Source organism: Balaenoptera acutorostrata, chromosome 5 (genome assembly GCF_949987535.1).
Source record: "Balaenoptera acutorostrata chromosome 5, mBalAcu1.1, whole genome shotgun sequence".
Taxonomy (NCBI): domain Eukaryota; kingdom Metazoa; phylum Chordata; class Mammalia; order Artiodactyla; family Balaenopteridae; genus Balaenoptera; species Balaenoptera acutorostrata.
In genome coordinates, this window is record NC_080068.1 from 50,310,869 (window position 1) to 50,322,008 (window position 11,140).

An 11,140-nucleotide genomic window follows, 5' to 3' on the forward strand; every position below is an offset into this window, starting at 1 on the left:
GCCCAGCTGCAACTGGGTTTCTGGCTATAATGTGCTGGTAAAATTGAACAGGTTCTGGGGTGGAGAATGGGGGTTCTGATCTATAGTGTTTGCTGATGTCCATGGTATAACTCTCATCCATGGCCAATTTCAAGCCATCGTGATGTATGAGGAATTGCCAAGAGATATACGCCCAGAGTCAGCTCCCGTGAGCTGGTATGGGCTGGCTCCAGCTGGCTTCGTTTTTGGTCAGGTCCAATGTATGGTTGGGTGAGGGAAATGGGCACTTTTCCTCTCAACATAAATTTGCTCACTTCAGTCTTCGTCTGCCCCCTCAAGGAGAACAGTTGGTCTAACTTCCAACTCAGGGCCAGGACTAAGGTGAGGCAAATGAGGTGTTTAGAGTGCAAAATTTAAGGAGGCACTCACTCTTAGGATCATGCAGGTGCAGGTTGTGCAAGTATACGACCCTAAGCATGAAAAAATCCTTAAATTTTGTGCCCCAGGGATCTCAATGGCCACATAGCTTCTGCCATTAAATCGAAAGTGGACCAGCTCCCCTCCCCACTCCATCTCACAGGTATAATGTCTCATCAGCACTTCTCTACCTGTTCTTTTTTATCTCATAATGCGCTGGCACATTTGAGTCAAGGTCTAAAAGTCTTTCCCACTTCCAAGGCCCTACTTCAGTACTCGCTCTGCTTGACCAGCAGCTATGGTTTTGGGTTCAGCTAGACAATCATACTCATAAGACTCCAAAAGGCATCCCCTCACCAGTTTACTCAGTTTTGCAGAAGAATGCAAGGCAGGGAATACAGCATACCTATTAAAGGGTAGCGTGAGAGATACACCTTCAATGCAAGTCCTCACAGCAGTCCAGGGCTGTCCTTCAGTCCCCAGAATGACATCTCAAATACAAGAAAACAAGGTTACACAGGTGGGTGCAGGAACTATCCTAGCTTAGTAGCCTCATGCCACACATAGAAGACAACATCTCTTATATCAGTCACGCCATGAGTATACTCCAGGACTCAGCAAGAAGAATACCTCAGTGTGTCACACCACATTCAAGAATGCCCAAAGCTATGGCTTCCCTCCAGGTATTTATACTTCATTCACAACCTCCCAGCTCAGAGGCACTGTAATGATCAACGGTTATGTTCACCATTAGGCAGTGCTGCATGGTTATACAGTTGTCATTCCACCCTTAGTAGATTACAGAGAAGTAGCACTAGAAGAAGATCAACAAGAGGCCATTTTCATAAGAGGAAGGAGAAAGGGTTACCCCAAAGCACAATACCATAAAATTTCAGAATGCTGGCGATAAAGAAAATATCCTAAAACCTCCCAGAGGGAAAAACAAGTCTCATTCAAAGTTTTAGTAACTAGAATGGTTTCACACTTTTTAACAGCAGCATCAGAAACTAAAAGACAATGAAGGAACATCTCCAAAATTCCAAGGAAAATAATTTCCAAGACAAAAATACAAATCTACAAACTATTATTCAAGGTCTCAAAGATAGATTTTTCGGGTATACAAAGTCTTAGAAAATTTGCCTCAATGTCTCTTTTCTCAGAAAACTTCTGAAGAATCCTTAACCCCTTCCAAACTAAGGAGTAATTCAAGAAAGAGAAGGAAATCCAAGATATAGGGGATTTCTCATAGGGTAGAAGCAAAAGAAAGTCTCAGAATAGTAGTGAGGAGAGATTTCAGGATATTTTCATAAAGCAAGATGATGGAATCCAGGAGTATATCCAGAAAAAAAAAAAAAAAAGAGAGAGTATCTGATATACCTAAATGTATTAAGAGGAGATTTACATCTCTAAGGATGCAGGGGGTGAATTATTGATGGGATATAAAAAGCTAAGGAAACAGAAAATCATACAACTAATAACTCAGATAAAAGTAGTACTTAAAAACAAAACAGTACCAGTCTTTACTACACTGGGAGAATGGGAAGGGGAAATGCACAAATGTTGAGGAGGGTGGTGGTGATCAGATTCTTCTAATTCGCTTCTCCCCTGTCTCCCTACACGACAGAGTCTGAAAAAGCTAATTATTCTCTTTTCAAGATTTTCTTGTAGTTACAGATGATCAAGTAGCTGTTCTGGTCAATGATATGCAATCAGAAGTCTACTCAGAATTTCTTTACTCTCCTGATTAAACAGGCAGATTTGGCTGCCATCCTCCTATCCTTTCTTTTTGTCTTGAACATGGATTGATGCCTACCGCTGCCAACAGTCACGCTGAAAACATGAATCAACAAACCAACATGCTAAAATTGGTGGACGACAGAGAGTCTGAGTTTCTCATGATGTAGTTGAGCCCCTGTACCGACTCTGGACAGCCCACCTGTAGACTTCCAGTTAAATGAGAGCCGTGAGGCAGGTTTTGTTCCTTGGCCTATACCCATTAGATGCTAGCAGCAACTAAAGATAGTTGTGACAATTAAAAATGTTTCCAGCTACGGTCAACTGATCTTAGTGGGCAAAATTGCTAGTTGAGAACCATTACCTTATATTAGTATTTTGGGTTTTTAACTTTCAATAATACCGTAAATGTATTATTTTGATACAATTAAATTATGAAAAAAAGAAACTAACAGTATGAAAAGAGCTAGATGAGAGACCACCAATGTTTTGTCTCCTTTTAAAACCTCCCAATTTTCTTCCTGACCTCTCCCTGGGCCTAAGAGTGCCACTCCTTCTTTCCCAGACAAGCACAGACAGAACAGAGACACTTACCACCTAGAAATGCACACTCATAATGGCTGCAGGTCTTGTTTGTGCTTTGAAGGATAAGGTTATTGCCAGCCCCATCCTGTGACACATGAAAAACCTCATTCAGAGGTATTAAAGTAATTCTTTCACTTTCTTTATCAAAAAATTTTTCAACGGCAATTCCAAAGCATGTGTTGATGGTTAACAGAACGTCTTGCTCATTAGCAACTTGAGGTTTGGTTGAATATGCCAAGGTGAAATGGCCAAATCGGACTTGGTTTAGTTCTCCAAATGTAAATAAAGTAGTCTGCCTTACGCTATACACCACATTTTTGTAACTGTTCTCACAAGATCTTCTCAGCAACTGCAGAGCTTTTGTCAGGTAAAAATGAAAAGCTTTGAACTGGAAGCCATAGACATAATCTTTTCGAGACTGGCCAGCCATTTTCCCAGCTTCATTGAACAGATGGTAAAAGGAAGTTTGCTCTTGAGCTTCAGAAATATATGCCATCAGGGCTATTCCATGGTTATCCTTAAAACCCACAGGGAGAAAGAGCTGAGTCTTCCAAGCTTCCCACTTGGCTTCTGCATTTTCCCACACATCTTCCAAGAGCTGGAGGCTTGCTTTTTCCTCCTTGAGCAATTGGGGAACATATTTGATTTCCATCCTGTCAGTGCATTTCAGGTATTCGTCATCAAATGCATTATCTGCCATATCTAACATTTCAGCTTGTACCTTCAAAGGAAAAGGACATTAATACTCTTGAAATAAAGACATTTGGTGTACATCATTTCTCTCAATTTATCGCATCCACCCCCTCATGCCAAGACCCTCTCCCTTGCTTACAATGAACTTTGTATATGTTTTTACATAGGAAGTATCTTCCACTGCTAATGATAACTTTTCTCACATATTTATACGAAAGAGTAAATGACCATGCCTACAACTCATTCGTTTGAACCCTGTGGTACGGAGGAAAGAACAATGAGGGTGAAACTGAAGAAAATGGGTGGCAGTCCTGGCTTTGAACAATATTCTTAGCTAGATTTCCTCAACCACTCAAGACTGTTGAGTGAATTTGAAATATCTTGTGTGAAACACTTTACATGAAGGATAAATATATAAAGGCAAATATTACCCCTTTTGCTTTGAGGCTGCCCCCTCCCCCTTGTCTGTGTGGTTCGGCTAGGACTGATTCTGCATCTTCAGCCCCTATGATAAGCAACGATGCAGGCTTAAAAACCAGAGCACTCCCAGAAAAACAAAAGGCTTTCTTTCCCTATTACCATAAGCTCTAAGGATAATATTGGCTTGCGGCAGCCAATAGTTACCCATTTAGTCCCATGGAGAATCCTGTCTACAAATAAAGCCAACAAAGGAAGGTTTGCAGAGCTGAGAGGTGAAGAGAGAGATGAGGCCCTGATAACATTACTTAAGGCCTGAGTCTAGCTTTACCTGAAAACTGTATTTTACTTCAGTCATAAGAATCAGTAAATTCCCCATTTATCTGAGCTAGTTTGAATTGTCTTTCCATTACAAGTAACTGGAAAAGGACTAAGCATCTTTAAATGACACACATAACATAAGAAGCAGGGCAGTGTAGTGTAACGAACACTACTAGCTTTGAATCAGATAGATCTGGGTTCAAATTCCATTTCTGTTACTAACTAGGTACTAATTACTTATGGGAAAGTTACTTGACATTTCTGAGCTTCAATTTTTTTTCATCTAAAAAATGGGGATAACGTGAGGAAATAATATCTTAATTGCAGGATTGTTGTGAGGATTAAATGATATAATGAATATATGCAAAGTCCTTAGCCCCATGCCTGGCACGTATCAAGCCTTCAACAAGCTGTGGTTATTTTTATCATTTCGTAATAGGAATATATGTACAGTCTTCCCTCAGTATCCATGGGGGATTGGTTCCAGGAGCCCCCGCAAACACCAAAATCCGCAAATGCTCAAGTTCCTTATAAAACTGGCATAGTACAGCCTTCCCCGGCGGTCCAGTGGTTAAGGCTCCGCACTTGCACAAACCAGGGGTGCTGGTTTGAACCCTGGTCGGGGAACTAAGATCCCGCATGCCACGTGGTACAGCCAAAAAAAAAGGCACAGTACAATGAATACAGTGGGCCCTCTCTATCTGCGGGGTCATGCATGTATGGATATGGAGGGCAGACTGTATTATACTGTAAGTTCCTCAAGGGCACGATATGTATCATATTTATCTTCTGAATTCCAAGCATCTAGCATAGCAACTGGCAAAACACTTAGTTCAAGTGAACTAAGTAAGAACCCTGTGCTCAGGCCTATGGATCAAAACACAGGATGAGCACATCTGCCCAGAGACACCATCTAAGGGTTTCTGCAAGTAAAAGGATAATGCCCTCCATATCATTGTCTCTTTCCACTACTCTGTACTTGTATGGTACACTGACTGCATAAGTTGCAACCTCAGTTGGAGACTTTATAGAAGCACTTAGCCAGGATCTGTTAAAGTTGCAGGCTCCATGTGAATGATTCTTAAAGTGTGTGAGTGTGTGTGTGGAAAGGAAGAGGCGGTGCAGAGAACCAACTTAAGAAAGCAAAATATAACTTGATTCCACATCCCACACTATCTCCTTCTCACTATCTCTCTTCTCCCCTCATAGTCAAACTTCTTCAAAAAGACATCTATCTTTGCCATCTCCGTTTCATTTCCACTCATATCCCAGCCCTCTTCAATCCGGTTTCCGACCCCCATTCCTCCATCCAAACAGCTCTCACTAAGGAAACATTTCTTCTTAGACTCCTTTGCAGATCTAGCATATTCTAGTTGGCCATTAAATGCTGGAGTTTCTCAAGGCTACTTATTTTCCAACTCTCAATTCTACCCTTAGGCAATTATATAAGACCCATAGTTTCAGTTATCATCTAAATACCTCTGATCTGTCCTGTAAGTGCAAGATCTGTAGAGCAACTGCCTACTTAATAACTCCACTTGAATTGCTCAAAGACTCTTCAAACAAAACAATCTAAGACCAAGACCAAACTTATAATCTTACTGCCTACAACTACCATCAACTTATTCATTTGTGAAATTTTCTTAGATTTCTCATTCTCAGTCACCCCCTGTGGCCACTTCATCATTAAGGCCTAACAAACTTCTCCAGAGTGCTTTCTGTATGTGAAGCACTAAGTGTTCATATATATTAATTCATTTAATCTTTATGGTAACCCTGTGAGGTAGGTAGGTACTATTATTAGTTCCTTTTTTAAGGATGAGGAAACTAAGGCACAGAGAGATTAACTTGTTTGGAATTGATATTTGAACCCAGGCAATCTGGCTCCAGAGTCCGTTCTCTTAACCAAAATGTTGTGTTTCTGATGATGAAGACCACTGACATTTATGTAGCACTTTTTAAAAAAAAGAGTTTAATTTTGTCCTCATAACAACCCTTATGAAAGGTTGGGCAGACAATTCACAACACCGTGTTACGAATGTAGGAATTGTGCTGGCATCAGAAACGGTCTTGATTACCAGCCACAGAATATTCTGCTGGGGAAGTCACTGAGACTCCTGAACTCCTGGGTCTGTAGGTCAGTTTCTTGAAGTGGGAATTTGAGCTTCATGAGATGAAATCATTGCCATCTCCTAGCCAAGAAATGCACTTTGCTCCACAGCACAGAATGTATCAGAATGCATCTTGGGCACCAATGCCTAATTTATCTTCAAGACTTCAACATCTTATAAGACATCATACCCTGAAACCACCCCCCCACACATTCCTCACATCATATCAAGGGTTGATCCAATATGATCCTGTCTTTCCCCCTGTGCCTCTAACCAGTCTCTGCATGTCTAATTTTAGACATCAAGTCTTTCTGGCCAAAGGCCACCGTTGATTGTGTGTTCTGTATAGTGAGTACCTTGAGCACTGAAAAAGCTCACAAATGCCACCACAATTCAGGGGAAACTGAATGGACAAGGAACAGGTACAAAGGCTAGGTGAACACACTGATTATATTTTCTTCCTCTGAGTTATCCATTGAAACAAAAGCCTATATGGATGAAATTCAATTACTAAAAGTTTGTTACAAAAATGTAAAAATGACCTAAATGGTTAAAAAAAAAGAAATTCGTTAAACAAATTATGAAACATTCATAAAACAAACACATCAAATTTATGTTGCAGAAGAATATTAAAAAGGCAAATCAAAACCACAGTGAGATACCACCTCACACCCATTAGGATGGCTATAAAGATAAGGAAAAAAAGGAAAATAGGGACTTCCCTGGTGGCACAGTGGTTAAGAATCCACCTGCCAGGGCAGGAGACACGAGACACAGGTTCAACCTCTGGTCTGGGAAGATCCCACATACCTCGGAACAACTAAGCCCGTGCGTCACAACTACTGAGCTTGCATGCCACAACTACCGAAGCTCACGTGCCTACAGCCTGTGCTCCACCACAAGAGAAGCCACTGCAACGAGAAGCCTGCACACCGCAACAAAGAGTAGCCCCTGCTCGCTGCAACTAGAGGAAGCCTGCGCGCAGCAACGAAGACCCAACACAGCCAAAAAAAAAGGAAAATAGCAAGTGTCAGCAAGGATGTAGAGAAATAGAACCCTCATACCCTGCTGTATAAGTAATTAAAATGGTGCAGCCACTGTGGAAAAGTTTGGGGCACTTCCTCAAAATATTAAACATAGAGTCACCATATGACCCAGCAATTCTACTCCTGGGTATATACCCAAGGGAACTGAAAATATATGTTCCCACAAACAAAAACCTTTGCATGAAAGTTTGTGGCAGGACTATTCATTCATAAGAACAAAAAAGTGGGGCCAACCCAAATGTCCATCAATTAATGAATGGATAAAAAAAATGTGGCATAGCCATGCAATGGAATATTATTAAACTATAAAAAAGAAGGATGTACTAATATACACTGCAACATGGATGAACCTTCAAAATGTTATGCTAAGTAAAAGAAGCCGCACAAAAGGCCAGATAAAATGTCCAGAATATGCAAATCCATAGAGACAAAGTGCATCCCAGGGGATGCAGGGAAGAGGGAATTGGGATTGACTGCTAATAGCTACAGGATTTCTTTTTTGTCATGATGGGAATGTCCTGTAATGAGACAGTGGTGATGGTTGCACAACATAGTGAATATATGAAAATCACTGAACTGTACACTTTAAAATGGTATATTTTGGGGACTTCCCTGGTGGAGCAGCGGTAAAGAATCCACCTGCCAATGCAGGGGGCACAGATTCGATCCCTGGTCCGGGAAGATCCCACATGCCGCAGAGCAACTAAGCCCATGCGCCACAGCTACTGAGACTGCACTCTAGAGCCCACAAGCCACAACTACTGAGCCCGTGTGCTGCAACTACTGAAGCCCGTGCACCTAGAGCCTGTGCTCTGCAACAAGAGAAGCCACCATGATGAGAAGCCCGCGCACCGCAACAAAGAGTAGCCCCCGCTTGCCGCAACTAGAGAAAGCCCACGCGCAGCAACGAAGACCCAACACAGCCAAAATAAATAAATTTAAAAAAAAAATTTTTAAAGTAAAATGGTATATTTTTATATGTGAATTATACTTCAATTTTTAAAAAGTCACACTGCAGACCAGGTAACAAAATATACAGTGATTCTATAAACAATATATCAGAATATTAAATTTAAAAATGGATAAAATTTTAAGAATTTAACACATTTTAAAGAACATACTTCAAATCAGTGGACAAATACTCATTCAGTAGTGATGTGAGAGTTAACAATGTGGCGAGAAATATCAAGTGAGATACCTGGCTCATATTTTACATAAAAATATGATACAGAATGTTTAAAGATTCAATTGTAAAAAATAAAATCATAAACTATCAGAAAAAAAAAGAATACTGAATGTGGGAAAATAGTCACTATATAGTTTAATGGAAAAAGTAGATAAACATTGCAGTGTCATCTAAAGAAAAATACATATTTTTAGAATATCTGATGCCATGGACAGACATCTGTAGCACAATATTAACTTAAAAAGGTAAAAAAATACTATGTATAGTGTGAATCCATTTTTGTAAATTACAAACATAAACACACAGAAGAAAGCTGAGAAGAATACACACCAACAGATTGAGTCTTTCCCTCTGGGTGGAAGATCGTGGATGATTTTTACTTTCCTCTTTTTGCTTAATTTTAATTTTTCAATTTTCTACAGTTAACACGTATCAGCGTGTAAAAGATAAGATCTACTTGTAAAAAACTTACCTACTCTCTCTGTTCTCATTTCCATCATCAACCCACACAAATGCCTCAGGCAACCTTATATCAAGAGTTCCCATTCCAGTGACCACATGCTTCCCATTCCTAACATTACCTGGAAGATGTCCATTAGAATCATAGGTGCCAGCAGCATGGTGACCACTTCAAAATGTCCTACCTTCATTTTTCTCTTCTAAATTAAAAAGAAAGAATTCCAATTTAGCAGACTTAAAAAAAAAGGTTTAGGGAAGTCGAACAGGATGACACACTATATATATTTTTTCATTCTGGGTAAGAGTGGGTATCATGATGGTTAGGAAGTGATTATTAATAAATTTCCGATGGCTGGAAGGGTCATTACACTTTGTCTGGTGGTCTAACACCCTCATTCTACAGATGAAGAAACCAAAGCTCGGAGAACTTCAGCAATTTGCTCAAGATTAAATCTGTCCATTTCCATTCTCTTTTAGACATGTTGTCTCTCCCACCATAGTCATTGGTAGTCATTTTTTCTTCCTATCTCTAAATCTCCCCTCAGCATACATAGGAAATCACAAACTAAAAAACAACCATTTCAAATTGGTCCCCTAGCTCCCAGTCTCCAAGAATTCTCCAGGAGTTAGTATCCACACATATCATCCATTCTTTGATCCTCTTTGCAAACCAAGTCATGCCCATTTGGCTAGGATGGAGGCCAGTAGTGGTAAAAACCAGAAGGTTATCCGAGGCAGTCTGCTTCTCCCAAATATTCACATTTAAGAGAAGCCAAGGATAAAACAAGTGTCTTGCATAACTTTCTGAAGGCAGGAATGAGAATAAGAAGGAACTGGGTAGGAAGCAATTCTAGTAAGATTATGTAATTCTATTGGCTGAATGCCCAATATTCATCCCAAAGTTCATGAGACAGGAACAGGTAAACAGGAGGAAAAGAGGCCGTCAAGGGCTGAAGCTGTCCCAGAGCCATTAACTGATTCAATTAAAGACTGGTTTATAGTTCCTTCCACATACCTACAACAAAGTTGACACGGCTGGAACTGAACTGAAATCTCTTTTTTTATCCTACCAATCACCATATTATGGCATCTGAAAATGGGGAAGAACAGCACAGGGGAAAGAAGAGAGTCTTCCCTTTGGCCCCAGATCCCCATCTTTATTCAGGAGGCATATCTTTATTTAAAGATATCAAAAGATAGTACAAACATGCCGCTTTTATGTGAAGCTTCCCTTTAAAAAAAGATTTGGAAAATAATACTTGACAGATAACTGTCACAAGGCAGTATGTACCAAGCAAGCTCTGAATCAGGATTTTCTTGAAAATTCTTCACTTCCATAGTCTGAGTGTAAATAAGTCAAAATGTTTACCTGGTTTTTCTGCCTGTGGAGGTTTAAATGATGCTAGGTCTCAAACTGTTTCCCCACTCTCTCAGTGGCGGTGAGCGTGTCTTCAGGATAGGAGGCTGCTGACGCTGAGAGCTGAGAAGGGAATGCTTTTCTTTTTATAAACATCCCCAGCAATAGTTTGGCAGTGGCACATTACCTCGTTTGTGTTCTGCTATTTATATCTGCCCCCCAGACTATCCCTTGGAATCATTACTGTTAACACATGAAATCTCCAAGAGGCTTGTAAAGCCACAGAAATTCCCTCTAACCACACAGCATGTTCAGTTCTGAGCCCTCAGTTCTGGGCTTCTCAGAGAGTGATCACTTCCCATTCCTAACCCTTTGACCCTTTGACCGTTTGACTCTGAGATGTCAGACTAAAGCAAGGATTTTACCCTAGCTAAATGGTTCACATAACTCAGGGGACTTGCTGTGTTAATCACTGGCAATGGTGATGGCTATCACCATTCACTCAACAGGCTTACTATATTTTAGGTACTGTGCCAGGTGCTGGGACACACAAGTAAGTAACATAAAGCTGAAAAGCACTCAAACTAACAAAAGACATGAATATGCATACTTAGCCAGAATGCATGTTAAAAATCTTAGGTATAGGCAAAGCCCAGTGAGAACACTAAGAAGGGAAGGATTTGGTAATATCTACAACTATAGCTCTCATTTGAGTAAAGTACACCTAGTAAATATATTGACTGCAGTGCTGAAGAATACTTAAGAATTCACTGACTATGGATAAAAAAACCATGAAATATCCTAGGAAATTCACGCATATGTGTATCAAAATTAA

General features: G+C 40.2%; 1 protein-coding gene across 4 annotated transcripts in view; it reads right to left on the reverse strand.

Moving 5' to 3' along the window:
* Positions 1–10,427, reverse strand: part of ART3 (ADP-ribosyltransferase 3 (inactive)) — a 37,646-nt gene extending 27,219 nt beyond the window's left edge. For all 4 annotated transcript variants that reach the window (XR_449602.3, XR_449601.2, XM_007165564.2 and 1 more), the window contains exons 1-3: positions 10,318–10,427; positions 9,071–9,148; positions 2,725–3,436 (exon numbers count right to left, since the gene is read on the reverse strand). Coding sequence is in view for 2 of the 4 variants with exons in the window: in XM_007165564.2 (XP_007165626.2) it covers positions 2,725–3,436; positions 9,071–9,139 (781 nt within the window). In the remaining 2 variants the exon portion in view is untranslated. The remainder of the gene's footprint in view (positions 1–2,724; positions 3,437–9,070; positions 9,149–10,317) is intronic.
* Between the last annotated feature and the right edge of the window lie 713 nt (positions 10,428–11,140).